This window comes from Nelusetta ayraudi, unplaced genomic scaffold (genome assembly GCF_046127955.1).
Source record: "Nelusetta ayraudi isolate G7.1 ecotype Tasmania unplaced genomic scaffold, CSIRO-AGI_Nayr_v1 ptg000109l, whole genome shotgun sequence".
Classification (NCBI taxonomy): domain Eukaryota; kingdom Metazoa; phylum Chordata; class Actinopteri; order Tetraodontiformes; family Monacanthidae; genus Nelusetta; species Nelusetta ayraudi.
The window spans coordinates 695,697-712,068 of NW_027466159.1; the positions used below are offsets into that span (position 1 = coordinate 695,697).

A 16,372-nucleotide genomic window follows, 5' to 3' on the forward strand; every position below is an offset into this window, starting at 1 on the left:
AGATTCTGATTGGCCAGTTTACATCAGCTGAGAATGTGCTCAAAAAGGAAAAAAACGAAAGAAAAGAAGCCAACAAGATGAGTGTGTGAGTGGTTCAGAACGAGTTCTGCCTTCCTTCAGATCAGACGGTTCATCCATAAATGCCTTACTATCAGAGCGGAGTGGGAAAAGGTGTCTCATTTTTCTACTCGAAACAGAGAAAAAAAAAAAAACTCAAACTAAAACGGTTGCCTTTGTCTCGTGCAGGAAGTCTTACACCCACCGAAGCCCTTTCAGTAACTATTTTTTAATATGAAGCTTCACCGTTGCAATATCTGTCCAGAGTTTCGGAACTTGTTTTCTCTGTCAGACCTTCTGTTTACTAATGAACTGCCATGTCCATAATGTGATTTTTATTTTGAATTTTATTATTGTTTTTTTTTTTTTTTTTTCGTTTTTGTTTTGTTTTATGTTTTGCTTCGAACTGGACTTCCAACGTCTGCGATATTTTGTATGCCTTTTTATTTGATGTTGGTAAGTTAAGACTTGGATACTTGATGATGATTTTATTGTATTTGGAAAATGTGTACTATTATTATTAGGTTGGCTATTTATACTATCATGGATGTGTGGTTTAGTACCGTGAGCGACAAAGTTGTACCTGTTCACCAACCTGTGAGAGTACATTAAATGATACACAGAGAAAAGAGCTCCTGCCTGGTCACTACTACTGTCATTATCATATAAGACTTGCTGTGGCTCGTCTACCTTCAATGTATGCAGATGGGGCCTTGAGTTCTTTACTTTGGATAGAATAAACAATGGGTATTTCTTCTATGCAACCTCAGCCTGGTCAGATGCAACTAAAATAATATATATAGTTAATAGGCCTGACCCTTTACAGGCACACACAAACAATTTGGGTACTATACCTTTAAAATAATAAAACCGACAGAGGAAAACTTCAAAATAAAAAGTGTCTATTTTACTTAAATCTGGGGGGGAAATAGAAATGATAACCAGTGTGTGTGTTGTTTTCAGTTTACAACAGTTTTTTGTCTTGTTCTTTAAATCAACTCAAATGTCTATCAACCCAGGTTGCACACACTGCTGTATACACCGGCAAGAAAAAAACAAACGAAGAAAAATAAAGAAAACCCGTACCTATAATCACATAAATAGAGGCCTGTAACGCCGCTTGTCCTACCGAGATGCTAACAGCTCGCGGCTGTCTGTCCAGAGGGTGGCGGTAGCAGTAGAGCACACTAACTAACTGTGTACCTCTGTAAACACGCCCTTACTGTGGAGTTTGGGTGAACAACTCCACGCAGCCAGAGGAACTCTGAGCTTCAAGGACGGTCCATCCCACGTCCATGTGAAGCTAGTGGGGTTAGCTAACAGCCGCTAGCCTCCCGTCCACCGCTACTTAACCACTTGCTGGGCTAACCAGAGGCTTTTTATGTTACAGTTCGGAAAACGTCGGGCAGACATTTTATTTAGTTCATTTGTATGTCCCTTGAAATGTTCTCGTAGATTAATTTGTCGTACATCCCAATATTAGTCGGAAACTTTTCCTCTACAGCTGCAGTTCACCTGTGCAGCCCGTCTTCTTCTCTACCTTTAATGCGGACACACCCGCACCGATTGCTTACAGCCTACGTGCCCCTACCATTTCTCCAGAAAGATACCATTCTAAGATAAACATACATTCGCCAAATTAAATCAAATCAGACATAGACAATTTTAACATTTTTGACATTTTTTTTTTTAAACCCATGAAGTTTTTACCCCATTTATTCCTCAATTTATTTCCCTATATTTATCTATTTATAAACACCTTTACCTGGGCTACACTGCACAAGAAACGTTACCACAAGGAGTCACTTTCCTATTGTTTTCACTTCATTGTCACTATTTTTTTTTAAAGTAAATAAAAAACAAAATTGATTTCTTATCGATATGAAACAACAGGAAAATCAGTGATATGTTTGCATTAAAAAGACACAGTTGGTTTGTTTACTGTGATTGTTTTGAGTTATTGCGTGAAAATGAAATTCGGATTTTTTATTTTATTTTATTTTTTTATCAAATGTCATTTTCATTTTGTGATAACTTCATGGAGGATGTATAAAAAAAAGACGCTCTAATTGTTTTAATCGATTCTAGAAACATATCACGTTTTTCTCATGGTAAGAGATTTGCCGAGAATAAATGTTACAAGGTCTTACAAATTTCAAAAACTTTGATTTTCGCTGCAGGGTTTTGTCTTGCAGGAAGAAGTGCGAGAGACTATCAAAACGAATTTTTATTTCCTCCTCTGTACAACCTGAAGACGTCACTTTGAACCTTGATATAATAAATAAGAAGTCATATATATATATATATATAAAAGTGGCAGAAGGTGCTCAGCCACACCCCCTCTGCCCTCGGCCCACCCGCATCAACAACAACAACTGGAAGCAACACACAGGTCGACAAACAACAGAGATACAAAAACATGTCCGTCATCCAGCTGTATAATTTTTTGCGTATCGACACATTTACAAAAACATACAGTAAATTTGGAAAGAAAAGGGAGCCGACGGGTATTTTTTACAGGGAGCTCGTTGCGACATTTCCTTTTACAGTAAAGATGTTAAAACGGAGGTAAAATGACACTTTCCCCCAAAAAGGTTGTGAGGTTTGCTGTTTGGTTTGGACCTTCATCAAGGTGGCTTTAAATATTTTTTGTTAAATTGTTTTGCTTTTTTTTAGAAAAAAAAGTGAAAACAGATAAAATCATCTGTAGAGATTTTCTCTTTCTTTTTTTCCTTTCAGTCTCTCAATTTTTCCTCGGCGGCTCCTCTTCACATCTCACTGGGGCCCTTCATGCTGGAGTCCTTGGCTGACACGGGTGACGCCACCATGGGCAGGATGCACTGCGACGACTCGCAGTAGCCATTCACACCAGGCGTGCCGGGAGGTCCGGGGACGCCAGCGACACCGGCAGTTCCACGAGGTCCCCTATCTCCTTCACGACCGTCCCTGCCGTAAGCCGGCCGACCAGGTTTACCTGGAGTAGAAGGGGAAGAGAAGGATTGGAGTACAGGTGTTGGTTGCAGACCTGCCAATATGTAAACCGGCAAAAACTCTGACTGAGAAGCAAGACTCAGCAGGACCAATGATTTTTCAGACAATAATTGTGGCCTCAAAAACGAGGTCACGTGCGGTCACAGCCCTCCTCTACCTGGCAGACCGGGGGCACCCGCCGCTCCGATGGGTCCCCTCTCAGTGGCTCCTCGCTCGCCCTTCTCGCCCAGGTCACCTGCAAGAAGGTGGAACATCATGGAAGTTAGCAAGTTAGCATATTTAAACTGAGCGCTGAAAGTCAATCCTCATACAGCTGTGCCTTCCCTGAAAGTCCAATGTGAAATATTTGGCTTCATTTATGATTTTTCTATTGGTAAAAGCTTAATATTCTGCCCATAAACACATCAATATAAGTGTATAATTGCAGTACAATTAAAGTAATTTGGTTGTCCTACCCTTAGAACAGTTCTCATATACATGTAGGACTATACATATAGCTTGCTACCAGTTGCTGCTATCTTCCACCACCATATTTTTAAGGAAGCTGAGTATTAACAATCCAGCCCTCATGACAGAGTGTTTCGTTCAAATAGTCTTTAAATAAACCAACAAAGACGATGGTGGCTGAGGTATCCAGGTTTGGGTGCGCAGGCTACGATAAGTCACTGGCAAGGTCAGAAGGGGGAGGGAGAGGGAAAGACGCTGCAATCTGAAATGTAACCACTTGATGTCAGTGTTTTTTCTTCAAAATCTCCAAATATTGCACACTTAACCTTTAACACTAATTTGAACCTGACTTGTTTCTGAGGGAGGGCATGGCCACAGCAGCATACAGATGTCATATGAAACCACACATTCAACACGAGACCGGACCACAAACCTTTGGGTCCCTTGCGACCAAGCAGCCCCGGTGGGCCCTTCAGACCTGGAAGTCCTCTGGATCCGGTGTGTCCGGGGAAACCATTATCTCCAGTGGGGCCTGGAGGGCCGGGAGGTCCGGGTGGACCCGGCAGCCCGGCAATGCCCGACTCAGGACGGCTCAGACTGGCTGCTAACTGGGCCAGCTGCTCTGTGACATGGAACCAAAAGGGGGCGCTCACTTTTCAGCTTGTTCCAAACATTTTTGTTGACAGAATTACACACAACCAACCAATCAATGCGTCACTATCCGACTGATTGTGTGTGCAGCTCAAATCCTAGTGAGTCTAATTGGAAGATGACTTACCTTGCATGACCCTCATGCACACTTGTTTGATGTGAGTATCGGTCGGCATTTTACCCTGAAAGAGGCCAATGTTTAATCTCATAAATCTGGTAAACCTGTGCAAAGTTTGTCAAAAAAAATAGAGTGCAAAGTTTTCAACATTTTTACACAGACCTGATTGCGATTACTGTCCGAGGATGAATCAAGGCTTGATTAACAGAAGCGCTGATTAGAACCAAAAGCTGCCGACTCACCGCTGCCCCCTGCGACCCTGGAAGACCCGGAACTCCCATGTCCCCCTGCATGCCACGTGGTCCCGGTTGGCCGATCTTGCCCTCCTTCCCTTGCTGCCCTCGGCCACCTTCGGGTCCTTTATTACCCGTCTCTCCTGGTGGGCCTGTCTGCAGACCAGCAGAGACTAACATTTAGCAATGAGCTTCAGTGTGACACAAAAAAAATGAGACGATGAAATGATGTTTGATAAACACAAACGTGTTTGCAGACAATACCCTACCGATCCTTTGTCTCCGGGTTCTCCCTCATCACCCTGTCAAGGAAACAATAGAAATAAATATTTGGTAACTGTAGGCTGCAAAAAGAAAAAAAAACTTCTTCAAAGTTCCTTTTATTGGCTCACCGTGTCTCCTCGCTCTCCAGCGGTTCCTTCAGCTCCTGAAGATCCCTACCAAAACGATACATGACATTTTATTAATATATTATTATTCCCCACTTCAGCAATTTTTTTTTTATTTTTTTAAATCAACAGATTTTTGAAACCCACCTGGTCTCCGTTAGGACCATCAAGACCAACGGCTCCCTGAAGAACAAAAACATTGTCTTTGTCCATCAGTTTGAGCGTATTAGTGTATTTTTCCACAATTCAAGACTTCTTTTGAAAAATGTTATTAATAAAATTAATTTATTTACGCATATGAAATGAAATAAGACCTTGTCTTAGGTTAACAGCAATGGTGGCAAAACTAAAAATACACTAGTTAAATGCTAGTTCAATGAGGATAGCATAAAATAATCAGTCACATGTTCATAAAAATGTGTCACTTCAATTGCAGCAGGAATATTCACGTTGTGTACTTCATTTGGATGAATGTTGCATCATGAAAGTTACTGGTCTTGGCAACCAAATTTAGTGGTAGTGGTAATTTTGTGGTATTGCACTGAAACTAGCTAGTCTGTGTTGCCTGGGAAGTTGTGGGCGGGTCCGCGGGTTAAAAAACCAATAACATTGTCTCATTTAGGCCTGATTTAACATTTGCTAGCTCGAGATTTTTCAATACAGTTGGATTATACTTGTTTTTGTACATGCCACTGCGAGATGAAGTTGTTTGAATACTTTTCATACTTTGTCCCTAATTGCGTGAAAGTCTCAGTTTCAGAACTGCTGATGTTTGTTCTCTCACCCTGTCACCTTTCTGGCCACGGTAACCAGCAGGCCCAGGAAGTCCTGGAAGACCTGGATCTCCTTTGCCTCCCTGCAAAAATCACACAAACGATATAAACAGCAAAGCACACATAAATACTGCGGGGTCCCAAGAGACGCCCCCACCTTCTTTTAACCGCATCCACAGAGAAAATGAAAACATTTAGGTTTCGAGGCCCCCCCGCCCCAGCCTCATATGTTTCTGGGTCCTGGTTCTGGTCGTACAGTGGGTCAACAGGATCCAGGCATTCCTCTGGCAGAGAACAGAGAACTCTTTGAGGGCTTCTCGGCTCCTTTTCCTGTCCTGAATAACTCCTGAGCTGCAGAAAATAAACCCCTTGGGTGTTCGGAGTTTCGGCAACAAGGAGCCATTCATGCAAAACCCATTGGCAGATTAGAGGCTCGACAGCGAGAGGCGATGTTCACAAAGACCCACTGCTCTTTAATAACAGCCCGGCTGAGGGCTTGGGTTTCACCAGGTACAAGGTTTGTCTTGGTGCCTGATCCACCAGTCAGATGGCAGCAGGAGATAATATGCATGTACATGGATTGGCCACTTTGTACTTCATGTCCCTGTTGTCTGGGTCTGATAGAAAGTAGGTCCTGGAGGGATTAGCTGCAGAAGCTGCACTTGCACTTGCCAACCTCTTTATTATGAGTGAACAAGATGATATTTTGTCTTTTGTACGCCTTAAAGCACCAGAGACATCCACTTGATGGGAAAAATGGCCACCAGAGGTTCAGTTGCCAAGGAGCTGGTTCTGAGCTTGGCAGGCAGGAAACGATTCAACCAGCAGCTACAAACTTCCTCTGCTAGGTAAAACTCAACAGCAGCAAAAGCAACAAAAACGGTGTTGAAAAGAACTCAAATTACTATTCCAAGGCGTGACGCAGGGCTCACTACCGGGTCCATTCTACTTCCACTTTCTCTCCAGAGTTTTGTCTTTTACTCCTTGTACCTCTTACAAGTTTAGCGTTCAACAGGAGAAACTGTGTGCTGGAGCAGAATGTTGGTCTCACCCGGGCTCCTGGTGATCCTGGGGGCCCATTGGGCCCTCTCTCTCCTCTTGCACCCTAAAAAAAGGGAAAAAGAAAACGAGAACAAAACTCCTTTTTAAAACTTTTATAACATTTTCATATACGATGTGTTGTGAGGAATAAGAGGAAGATGGTTCTAAAGGTCATGGTAACGTCTTCAAGTTCCAGCTTCTGGGGGGCTTCGGCTGTGTCATCAGAGTGATGATGACACAGCAGAACAGACACACAATGAGTCCTTCAAATGCTAATGAGCAAAGTCCTCCGGCACACAACCAGCGTGTAACCTTATCGGATTTTGAAGCAGTGCATGGAGCTTGAAGGTATTTTTGTTTTGAAGTTGATGACAAAAACTGCAGTTGTGGCAATGAGCGTGAAGAACTTTGGTTGTTTGCAGTATAGACACTTGAGACTAGAAACATTTTCTTTTCTTTTTTTGGATGCTAACCTCAGGACTTGTTCCCCACTTTTAAGGAGACATATATTAAAAAACACAACTGTTGTGATTTAGAGGCAATATTAAAGGCAACAGTGACAGATTCATCCAGACATGACTAGAAATATAAAATCCAGTTCACTTCAGGAGTTCTTTCTTCATTTAGCCAGGACAGGAAGTCGAGTACAGCGGAAGGTCAGCAACGACTCACCGGTCCTCCTCTCGGTCCGTTGGGCCCCACCTCGCCCTGCTCACCGCGCTCGCCCTGGCAGACACATCACAGCGTTTTGAGCACCAGTGCTTTTGGTAACTTGTTTTAAAAGTATTTCAGTTTGCCGCAGCAGTAACCTAATTTGAACTGGTTCCAAACTCACTTGTTTCCCTGGAGAGCCCATCAGTCCGGCAACACCTGGATCCCCAGTGATGCCCTGGTGGTAGGAAGTTTATTTTACTGATGAAATCAACACTGAGGATGTGTAGCAGGTGTCAGGACTTCGCTGGACAGACGTGTGTGTATGTGTGAGTGTGAGTGTGTGTGTGCGTGTGTGTGTGTGTGTACGATTGTACCTTTGGGCCACTGACGCCTTTTTGTCCGTAAGCTCCTGGTAAACCCTGTGTGGTGACAAGACAAAACATCAGCCATCAACTCCACAGTGTGTCGACTCCTACCCAGAGGTTTGGTGTCACTCACAGGAAGTCCTTGTAGACCGGCGTCGCCTGGAGCTCCACTTTTACCCGGAAGGCCCTAAAATAATCATCGCAAATCAAAATGAATCGGGTCCACTTGTAAATATTTAGTACTTTGTCGAATCAGCGACAGGTACCTTGGAGCCGGGGAGACCAGGTATTCCCTCACGGGCGTCAGGACCAGGGAGACCCTGACATGAAAGATCAGAGCTCAGCTTATTGTATCGTAACAGGAAGTAGGTCAAATGTTTATCTTTTGGTGGATCTAATTATGGAGTTATTGATAAGACTGAGGGAGACTCACTGCTTCTCCTTTAGGTCCTGGGACCCCTCTGATTCCTTGCGGACCTCGCTCCCCCTGGGCAAACACAAATTAAAGTTTGATTTATGGCAAAAGCCAAAATTATAATTCCACATCGACTGTACACAGCAAATATAATTTAGTTTTACCTGTCCACCTGCTGGCCCACTTTCACCGATGGAGCCTCTTTGGCCAGAATCCCCCTGAAAATTTAGATTTTATTCAGTGTTTTGCTGGGACGATGTGGCGAAAACATATCGTTGAGACAATGACGTTATTACTCACTGGGCCTCCTTGGATTCCACGAGGACCAACGTCACCAAATTTCCCACGTGGGCCCTGTGTGAACCATTGCGACACATTGCATTGAGGTATTGGACCACATATCATTTCCCCAATACTATTAGCTCATTATTAATGACTGTGGGCCTGTGGCCTGTGAACCAGCTGAGAAATTCTTAGTGTGTATCTAGCAAGCATTGCAACAGGTTAAAATGACTAAATGTGGAAGCCTGAATGAAGCTCATCCTTTTCATTAGTATGACATTATTGACTGATAACTACTGTTTTGACCTGCATTTTTGACCTTTCAGTTTTGCTCAAGTCTTATCTGCAAGCATTAAAGCTAGATGGGTTTTTGGCTCCTACACTAGCATGGCAACAGAGGGCAGTGTAGATGTCTTTGTCTTTTTTTTTTGTACATCCTGTCGGTGACAACAATTAATCCCTTGGAAAATGCTTTGTGAGCTCTTACCCGGTCTCCTTTGGATCCCACAATTCCCATAAGGCCTCTTGGTCCACCTGGGCCCTAAAATTACTCAGCGGATTGAGAAAGAGAGATGGACACGCCTCATGTTAACATGTTTGACCTCAGGGTAATCACCTGCTGTTACAAAAGGGTGGAGTGGAATATTTTACTGGGAGTCCTTGTGCTCCGACTTCGCCCTGTAGCCCTTGATCGCCCTCCTCGCCCTGCAGGGGGACGCGAGATGCTGAACTCAGTCGCTGAACTCTTGGAATATGTTAAAGGTGTCACTGGAACAAGCTGTAGATGCTGCGTGCAGAATGTCACCTTATGCCCTTGTCTTCCAGGCTCGCCAGATTCACCTTTAATCCCTTTGTGGCCCTGCAGGCAAAGACAGCAACAACAACAAAAGTCCAAAACTAGCATCCATAGACGAAACAAGTGACAAATGACGGGATGCGAAAACAGATCATTCAAGTGATGTTCACGTTACCTTCATGCCGGGGAGACCAGGGTGCCCGTTCAGTCCCGAGGGACAAGCATTAGGACACTAAAAAACACAACAGTCTATTTGAGGTCATGGAAGGTCCCTGCCACCAGGGGGCACTAATCACAGTGATGAGACCAGCATGTTGCACATTCGTAACAAAGATTATTTCAAAAACACTCAAGTTTATGATCAGCTTTTTATTTTTAGGCAATATCCACCAACTGCAAAATGGCTGCAGCTCCTCAGACTTGGGTATTTCATGTCATGAGGTCACCACTCTGAAGATGTTGAACTGGCATAAACAAAGCTAGACTAAAAAGAAGCTACACGCAAAAACCACTCTGCAGCTAGGTGTCGCGGTTTAGCGCTGCACACTCCACTGAAAAATACTGTCCCTACAGCCTCCACTTTCCAAACAAGCAAGACATCACATTGGAACCCTAACCGCCATGGTCAAGGCTAACATGTTACTGTTTTAAGTCTCTGTCAAAAATCCTTCTAAATGACCTTTCAGAAAAACTTAACTTAACTGAAAATGTCTTTGTTGTTAATTTGTTTTTCTGTTTGTTTCTGTTCGCTCAAGTGTTTTTTGCTATGACATTACATAATGGGAGCACATCTTCAATCTACTTCAGAATCAAACTTACCAGGTCTTCGCCTTGGTAGACGCCAGGAGGACCCTGCGGGGGGGGGAAAAACACACACGCACAGTGTGAATTAATGTAAAAGTAACGCTGCGCTGAAATGCTCTGTTCTACAAGTTGACACTTTTTGCAAACAGTCTTGAAAAGGCCAGTACTTACCCGTGGCCCCGCAACCCCCGGAAGGCCCACTGGGCCTCTCCTGCCTCTCACTCCCTGTCAGACAGAGCGTCAGCGTTTAGTTTTCACATCTTTTCTTTTCAGTCTTGTCTTGTATCTCTGGGGATGAAAAGCAGTAAGAAAACTCACTGGTGCTCCAGCTTTGCCCATCTCACCCGGCAGCCCGTCTGTTCCAGGGATTCCCTGTCGGAGGAAATAAACACCGTCGACTTGGACTCAGGAATCACATGCAGTAACTTGTGTTTCTTCTACTTGTTCAACCATATGTACAGTTAGTAACTAAGAAGAGGACTGTTTTGGTTTGGTTTGTTGGCAAAAATAATCAATTTACGAGAAAAAGCATTCTGGAGGACAACTTTCACCCGTCTTGTCCTAACTAGTCAAACTCTGAAAAACTGTGACGTAGCGCTGAGTTTTGGTTCAACATGAGGTGAATCAAAGGGTTCTCTGAATTCATTAGCTCCCAATGTGGAACCATCACCACAGTGCCCTCGGCTGGACTGCTATAGGCCCATATGTATTACTTTGGTCACCTGCCCAGCAACCTCTATCTGCTAAAATATAACATGACAGGAGAGGGAGCCGTTAGGGACAGGCACCAGTTACAGTTAGTCCTGTTTCGAACCAGCAGGGGGCGCTGCTCCAATGACAGTTGCCTTTTTGTGCGTCCATAAACAAAAAGAAATGAATAAAGTACAAATTTAAAGCAGATGAAGCACATGAAAAGTTTACCCAATGTTCTAATTCTGTTCTAAGTTACTTTGAAGAAAAATACACTGTCATGACTTTATGTCGTATTTTTATGTCTTGCACAGTGGCGTAGCAGACGAGGTCACTGAGAGCGACACCAATGCTTGTACTCACGTCGAGGCCATCAGGTCCAAATCCCTGCAAGAGAGAAAATAAATTTGTGGTTAAAAGCAGATCCGTTTAAAGGATACTGGTAGATATATTTTCATTTTGTTGTGCAACGGAATAAGGCTTCAATTGAAATTGAATTATTTTTTTATTTTCTTTCTTATCAAATTGCACTTTTGAGTTGCTTGTTCTTTTGTGATACATTTGGTAACAGTAACGCCCCAAAATATCCTTTAATTATGGACAATGAACTACAAAATTGTAAAAATATCTCCAATTATTATTATTATTATTATTATTATTATTATTATTATTATTATTATTATTACTCACTGGCTCTCCAGCTGATCCACGAGGTCCAGGGTCTCCCTAAAACAAAATGGTAAAACGTGAGAATGCAGTAAACAATCCAATGTGTCTAATCAGAAGCTCGCTCAGTGTTTGCGGCGTCACCTCAGTCTAATATGCTAATTTGTCAATAAAACTCACTTTGGACCCTTTCGCGCCTGCTGCTCCTACAGTTCCAGGAGGTCCAACGGGTCCCTGTGAAGGAGAAACACGATGCTTTAAAAACAACAACAGCAGCAGCAACAACAACAACAACAACACACACACACACACACACACACAGTGTGAAACTGTCACTCTTCTACAATTACATCCTGATGAAGCCATATTTGGTCTACTGATGTAAAATTGACGTAACAATGCAGAGAAGTGATTCTTCTACATAATTACATTTGTGAAAAATTAAGTAAAAAAATGCTGCTAGATTGTCAATCCTGATGCTAAAAGAAAATCATATTGTTCGTACTGTTCTTCAATGTGTTGGAGAGAATTAAAGAACAGAAAAAAATTGGGTCTTCGCCTGCCTTCAATTTAGTCACTGGGATGCTGCTAGAACAACCAACGCGCACACAGTCAGATGGTCTCTCCTCACTCAACACCTGACTCACTCACTCCCACTCACTCTTGATCATGTGGCGTTATAAAAATGCACCAAAGTTTACAAAGTCTGCAAAGACAGCAGCATCCTGTTTCCAACCAGTTTGAATGTTCTGAAGAAGAGCTGCAGAAACAACAAAAGCCAAACTGAGTCTTTTGCAGCTTTTACCAAACTTCACGGGTCATAAAAAGATTTTTTTTTTTCCTGCCCTTTTATCCAAATGTTTGTCTCTATATTCTTCCAAACCACTGCTGTCTGAGCTTAAATTACACATCATGCAGATAAATCACAGAAAAATAATAAAGATAAAAATTTCCATGCATGTTTTTCCTTCCCCTTGATGCCTCTGATCTGCATTTGACCACCTCGTGTAACCTTTTCACCTTCACCTCCACTCTAATGGCCACACCTGGTATTGCAGTCCATCCAATCGCCACTGTCGTCAGGTACCATAAGAAACATGTGGGACTGCTCCGATAATAAGCACTTGAACACTTGTTGCATTTGCCAGAAGCGGAACTTGTGGGCGGGGCCTAAACAGGAAGTTGAGCAGGAAGCTTCCGGGGGGGGGGGGGGGGGGGGGGGATGTGTCCAAAAGCTGGAAATCCATTTGGCAAAAGAAGCAAGACAGTCGTTCCTATAATAGCGGCGACTTCAGCCTTCAGCACCAATCATCTATAACATCGATAACAGGAAGTGGAATCCCTCCTCCTTCCCCTCCCCCCTCTGATCCTTCACTGGAACACTTCTCCACTGCTGGGCTGCTCTCAGCATCGTCCCCACAGCTGAAACACACTGCTTCCATTCTGGGGCTCAACATCCTCAACAACCCCCCACCACCACACCACCACACACACGCACACACACACACACAAGAAGGGCTCTGTCTCCAGGACGGCGCTCCACTCTCCCTTAAATAGCCTGATTGATTTATTCAACAAGGTTTTTTTATTTTTTTATTTTTTTTCTCTCTCTCAGTCTGAGGAAGCCAAGACAAACTTCAGCAGCAGCAGCAGCAGCAGCAGCAGCAGCAGCAAGTGAAGGTCTCAGATCTGACCCATAGTCAATATATCCTATGGCCAGATAGTTTTAAATCTAGAGTAACAGTGTTCACCACTAAGGCTTCCAGTGTATAGTCACCTCCAGAATACCTGTATACTGTACCAGCCAGTTGTGCATAAACTGTGAGACCTTGTTCTAGTCTATTTCACACACACTTATAGACTAGACTAGAAAAACATCTGATATTTGAGGAAAGAAATTAGAGCCCTAACTTCAGTATTTGTCTGCAGAGGAGCAAAGATCTGGACTGATCAGATTCCATCGCTAAATGAAATTTCAACTCCAATCAGAATATGATTAAATTATCTCTCTATTTATCCAAGAGTTTATTAATTTTTTTTCTCACTGTTGTTTCTTGATTGCACTCGAGTGTAACCACGCCTTCCTGTCTTGATCATCAAAGATGTGGTGTGTTTAAATAAACTAAACTAAACATTTTCAGTCCAACCCTCAATTATTTATTGTTTTGACTTCAGATCAGCTAAAATGATGAGCTTCACTCACATCAGCGCCCGGGAGGCCTGCAGCGCCCAGAGCTCCGTCTCTGCCGTTGTCACCGTCGGGACCCTGCAGGGGGCAGAAGTTTGTTAACCTGGTTACTCTGGTTAACTGGCACTGCTGCCGCAGCTCCAGTCACACAGTCAGCACGTGGAGTGAAGAGGAAGATGGATAAAATGTCACTCACTGGGCCTCCGTTCACCGTGGAGTCGTCTCCTCGGTCGCCCTGCACAGCCAACAAGATTCTCATCAGAATTTTTTTTTAAATCCATTTGAAAATCTCCCCACTTGTTGTTTTTTTTTCTTTTCTTTTTTTTTTTTTTTTACTCCAGTTCACTGAAAGTCTGTCATCCAGGAGGATTTCGCTCTGAGTGCAACAAACAGACAGATCTTTGTTTTTTGTTTTTTGTTTTGTCCAGGCTGGCACCCTAATATTTTTCCCAAACTTTATCTTTAAGCCATTTTTTTTCCTTAAGTGATCTTTCGGCTGAAGAAAAAGTTTAATGTGTAATGTGTAATATTTTATTTTGGCCAACATGTTTTTCAGGGAATTGGATTTCATTTTTTTAAGTGTTTTCCATCAATGGAACGGCCCCTCCTGGGTCTCTGGCAGCATCCTGGGTTCAGTGTTCAGTCTCCAGTCACATGATGAGCTTTTATATTTGCAGGAGAAACAACGGCTGCCTTCTTTTTTCCTCTCTCTCTCTCTCTCTCTCTTTCTCTCTCCCTCTCTCTCTCTCACTCCCTTCTCAGTAAAACCTACATCCCTGAGCGGATTGACCCAGAAACAAACCGACCTGCAACTTTAACCCACAACTGAACACTGAGACTCACATCGATGCCGTCCACTCCGGGCACGCCTGCCGGTCCGGCCGGCCCCACAGGCCCCCTGGGGCCGACGGGGCCCCTCTGTAGAACAAACAAACACATACGTACATTAAAAAAAGAAAAAGAAGAAAAATGTTTTTTCTAGCTGAAATTCAGCTTTAAATATCATCCAGTGCTGCAGCAGCTCACACAGACTCTCATTGTTCAGGTGGGGTTGTGATGCTGGGAGGGTAAAGGTCATGAAACCTAACCTGCTCCCCCATTACAGTCCCATTACCCTGTCACAGTCACAGCGTGTGCTGGTGTTACCACCGCTGCAGGGACTTTATCGGTCCCAGGTGGCCTCGATGTCAAACGTGGTCACAACTCAGTGGACACACGGCGAGGAGAGAAAATCAGCCCCGGAAAAAAATGTTGATTCAGATTGAGTCAGGCGGCATTAAAGTGTTTTATTCCTTTTTTTAAAAAAAAGAAAAGAAAAACTTTTGAACTACAAAGTCGCATAATTCCTGGGGAAAAGTCATGTGACAATCTAATGTTTATCCACAGTAAACAATGAGAGATGCCACACAACATTAACATAAGGCTTGCATCACAAAAAATGTAGCATAAAGTTTAGGAAGCCTATACATCCACATCCCAGAGAAGCAAAAAGAAAAAAGACTGCTGTTCCTCCTCCAGGGAGCTAAAATTCAAAGAGCCACCGATTGACTCACCTGAGCCGAGCAGATCAGCAGCAGCTGCAGCAGAACCACCAGCAGCGTCAGCGGCTCCCCGAACATCCTGGACACGGCCATGATCGTCCCCCCGCGGGCTGAGCCTCACGCCACTATAGTCCCTTTTCTTGACGCTGACGAGACGCGACTCACCGACTGTTCCACCTGCCCCGTGTCCCGCCTACTGACAGAGGGACCACCGCCGCCAGGAGGGGAGGAGGTCGGAGCCTCCTGATTATTCATGAGGCGTCGCAGCAGCAGGAGGAGGTGGTGGAGGGGGCTGAGGAGGAGGAGGAGGAGGAGGAGGCACAGACTGGCTGCCTTTAGATTTACTCAGACTTCAATCTGACATAAAGTTTATTATATTTCACAGCTCTGGAGGCTCTGGAGGCTATGGAGCTCTGGAGGATGGTCATTTCCGTTTTGTGAATTTGCAGCGTATCTCACAACACATTGGCCATTGGCAGCTCTCAGCCACCGCACAGAGATGGGCTGTTGTTATTTATTTTTTTTCTTCCCCTGGCTTACGCAAACCAACTACCATGCCATTTTAAAATCCCTCTCACCTTGAAGCTGTTCACTAAATCTTCTTCAAACTTCAGTATATTGCAGAAAACACTTTGATGAAACTCTCCTCTGGGTCATTTCACAAAAGCACACTGTTTTTAATTTCACAGCTCTTCAAAGACTGGGCAGAAAATCCAAGCCCTTTAAAATACAGAACCTGTAAAGTACTCCGCATTACCGTCCCTTCATTCACTTGCTATGCCTTCAATGCTATTGTGAGTCGGGCCAAGGCCCTTGTCATTAGGAAGGTCCTAGAGCAGGGGAGGGCAAACTTTTTGACTGGTAGGCCACAATGGGTTCTAAAATTTGACAGAGGAGCCGAACCGGGACCAGATGGATGTGGTGGTTTTTGGTCCTCATAGGACAAAAGAAAATGTATCATGGGATATGTAGAAAACGTGTTTTAATATTTTATATTAATATAAAATATTGGTAGATAATATATCTACCAATATTCAATATTTAAACGCGTTACAACAAAAATATGTGTCTTTGAAGCCTCATGTTATTTAGTTAGCTCTTTGTTGAAATGACCCTTATAAAAATGAAAAAATGGATGAACTACAGCTATTTTTTTTACTTGCTTACTATTAATATAAGTTTGGCGGGATGGATTAAAAAGCTTAACTGTAGTTTGCCCATGCATGCCTGTCAGACAAAAACTCACGTGTTTGTCTCATCGAGGCCTGCAA

The 16,372-nt window shown here is 43.5% G+C and overlaps 1 protein-coding gene across 1 annotated transcript; it reads right to left on the reverse strand.

The window, feature by feature from the left end:
* Positions 1-2,067: 2,067 nt before the first annotated feature.
* On the reverse strand, positions 2,068-15,309 carry col9a1a (collagen, type IX, alpha 1a). The gene is made up of 32 exons (XM_076048937.1): positions 15,114-15,309; positions 14,404-14,478; positions 13,757-13,795; positions 13,576-13,638; positions 11,553-11,606; positions 11,397-11,432; positions 11,070-11,093; positions 10,335-10,388; positions 10,188-10,241; positions 10,032-10,064; positions 9,388-9,444; positions 9,222-9,275; positions 9,068-9,121; positions 8,904-8,957; positions 8,435-8,488; positions 8,299-8,352; positions 8,153-8,206; positions 7,986-8,039; positions 7,853-7,906; positions 7,729-7,773; positions 7,536-7,589; positions 7,373-7,426; positions 6,711-6,764; positions 5,671-5,742; positions 5,034-5,069; positions 4,890-4,934; positions 4,767-4,799; positions 4,507-4,653; positions 4,274-4,328; positions 3,929-4,117; positions 3,206-3,283; positions 2,068-3,031 (listed from the first exon to the last, which is right to left on the reverse strand). Exons 1-32 carry the CDS (start codon positions 15,192-15,194, stop codon positions 2,826-2,828), a joined length of 2,070 nt encoding a protein of 689 aa, XP_075905052.1. The 5' UTR covers positions 15,195-15,309; the 3' UTR covers positions 2,068-2,825.
* Between the last annotated feature and the right edge of the window lie 1,063 nt (positions 15,310-16,372).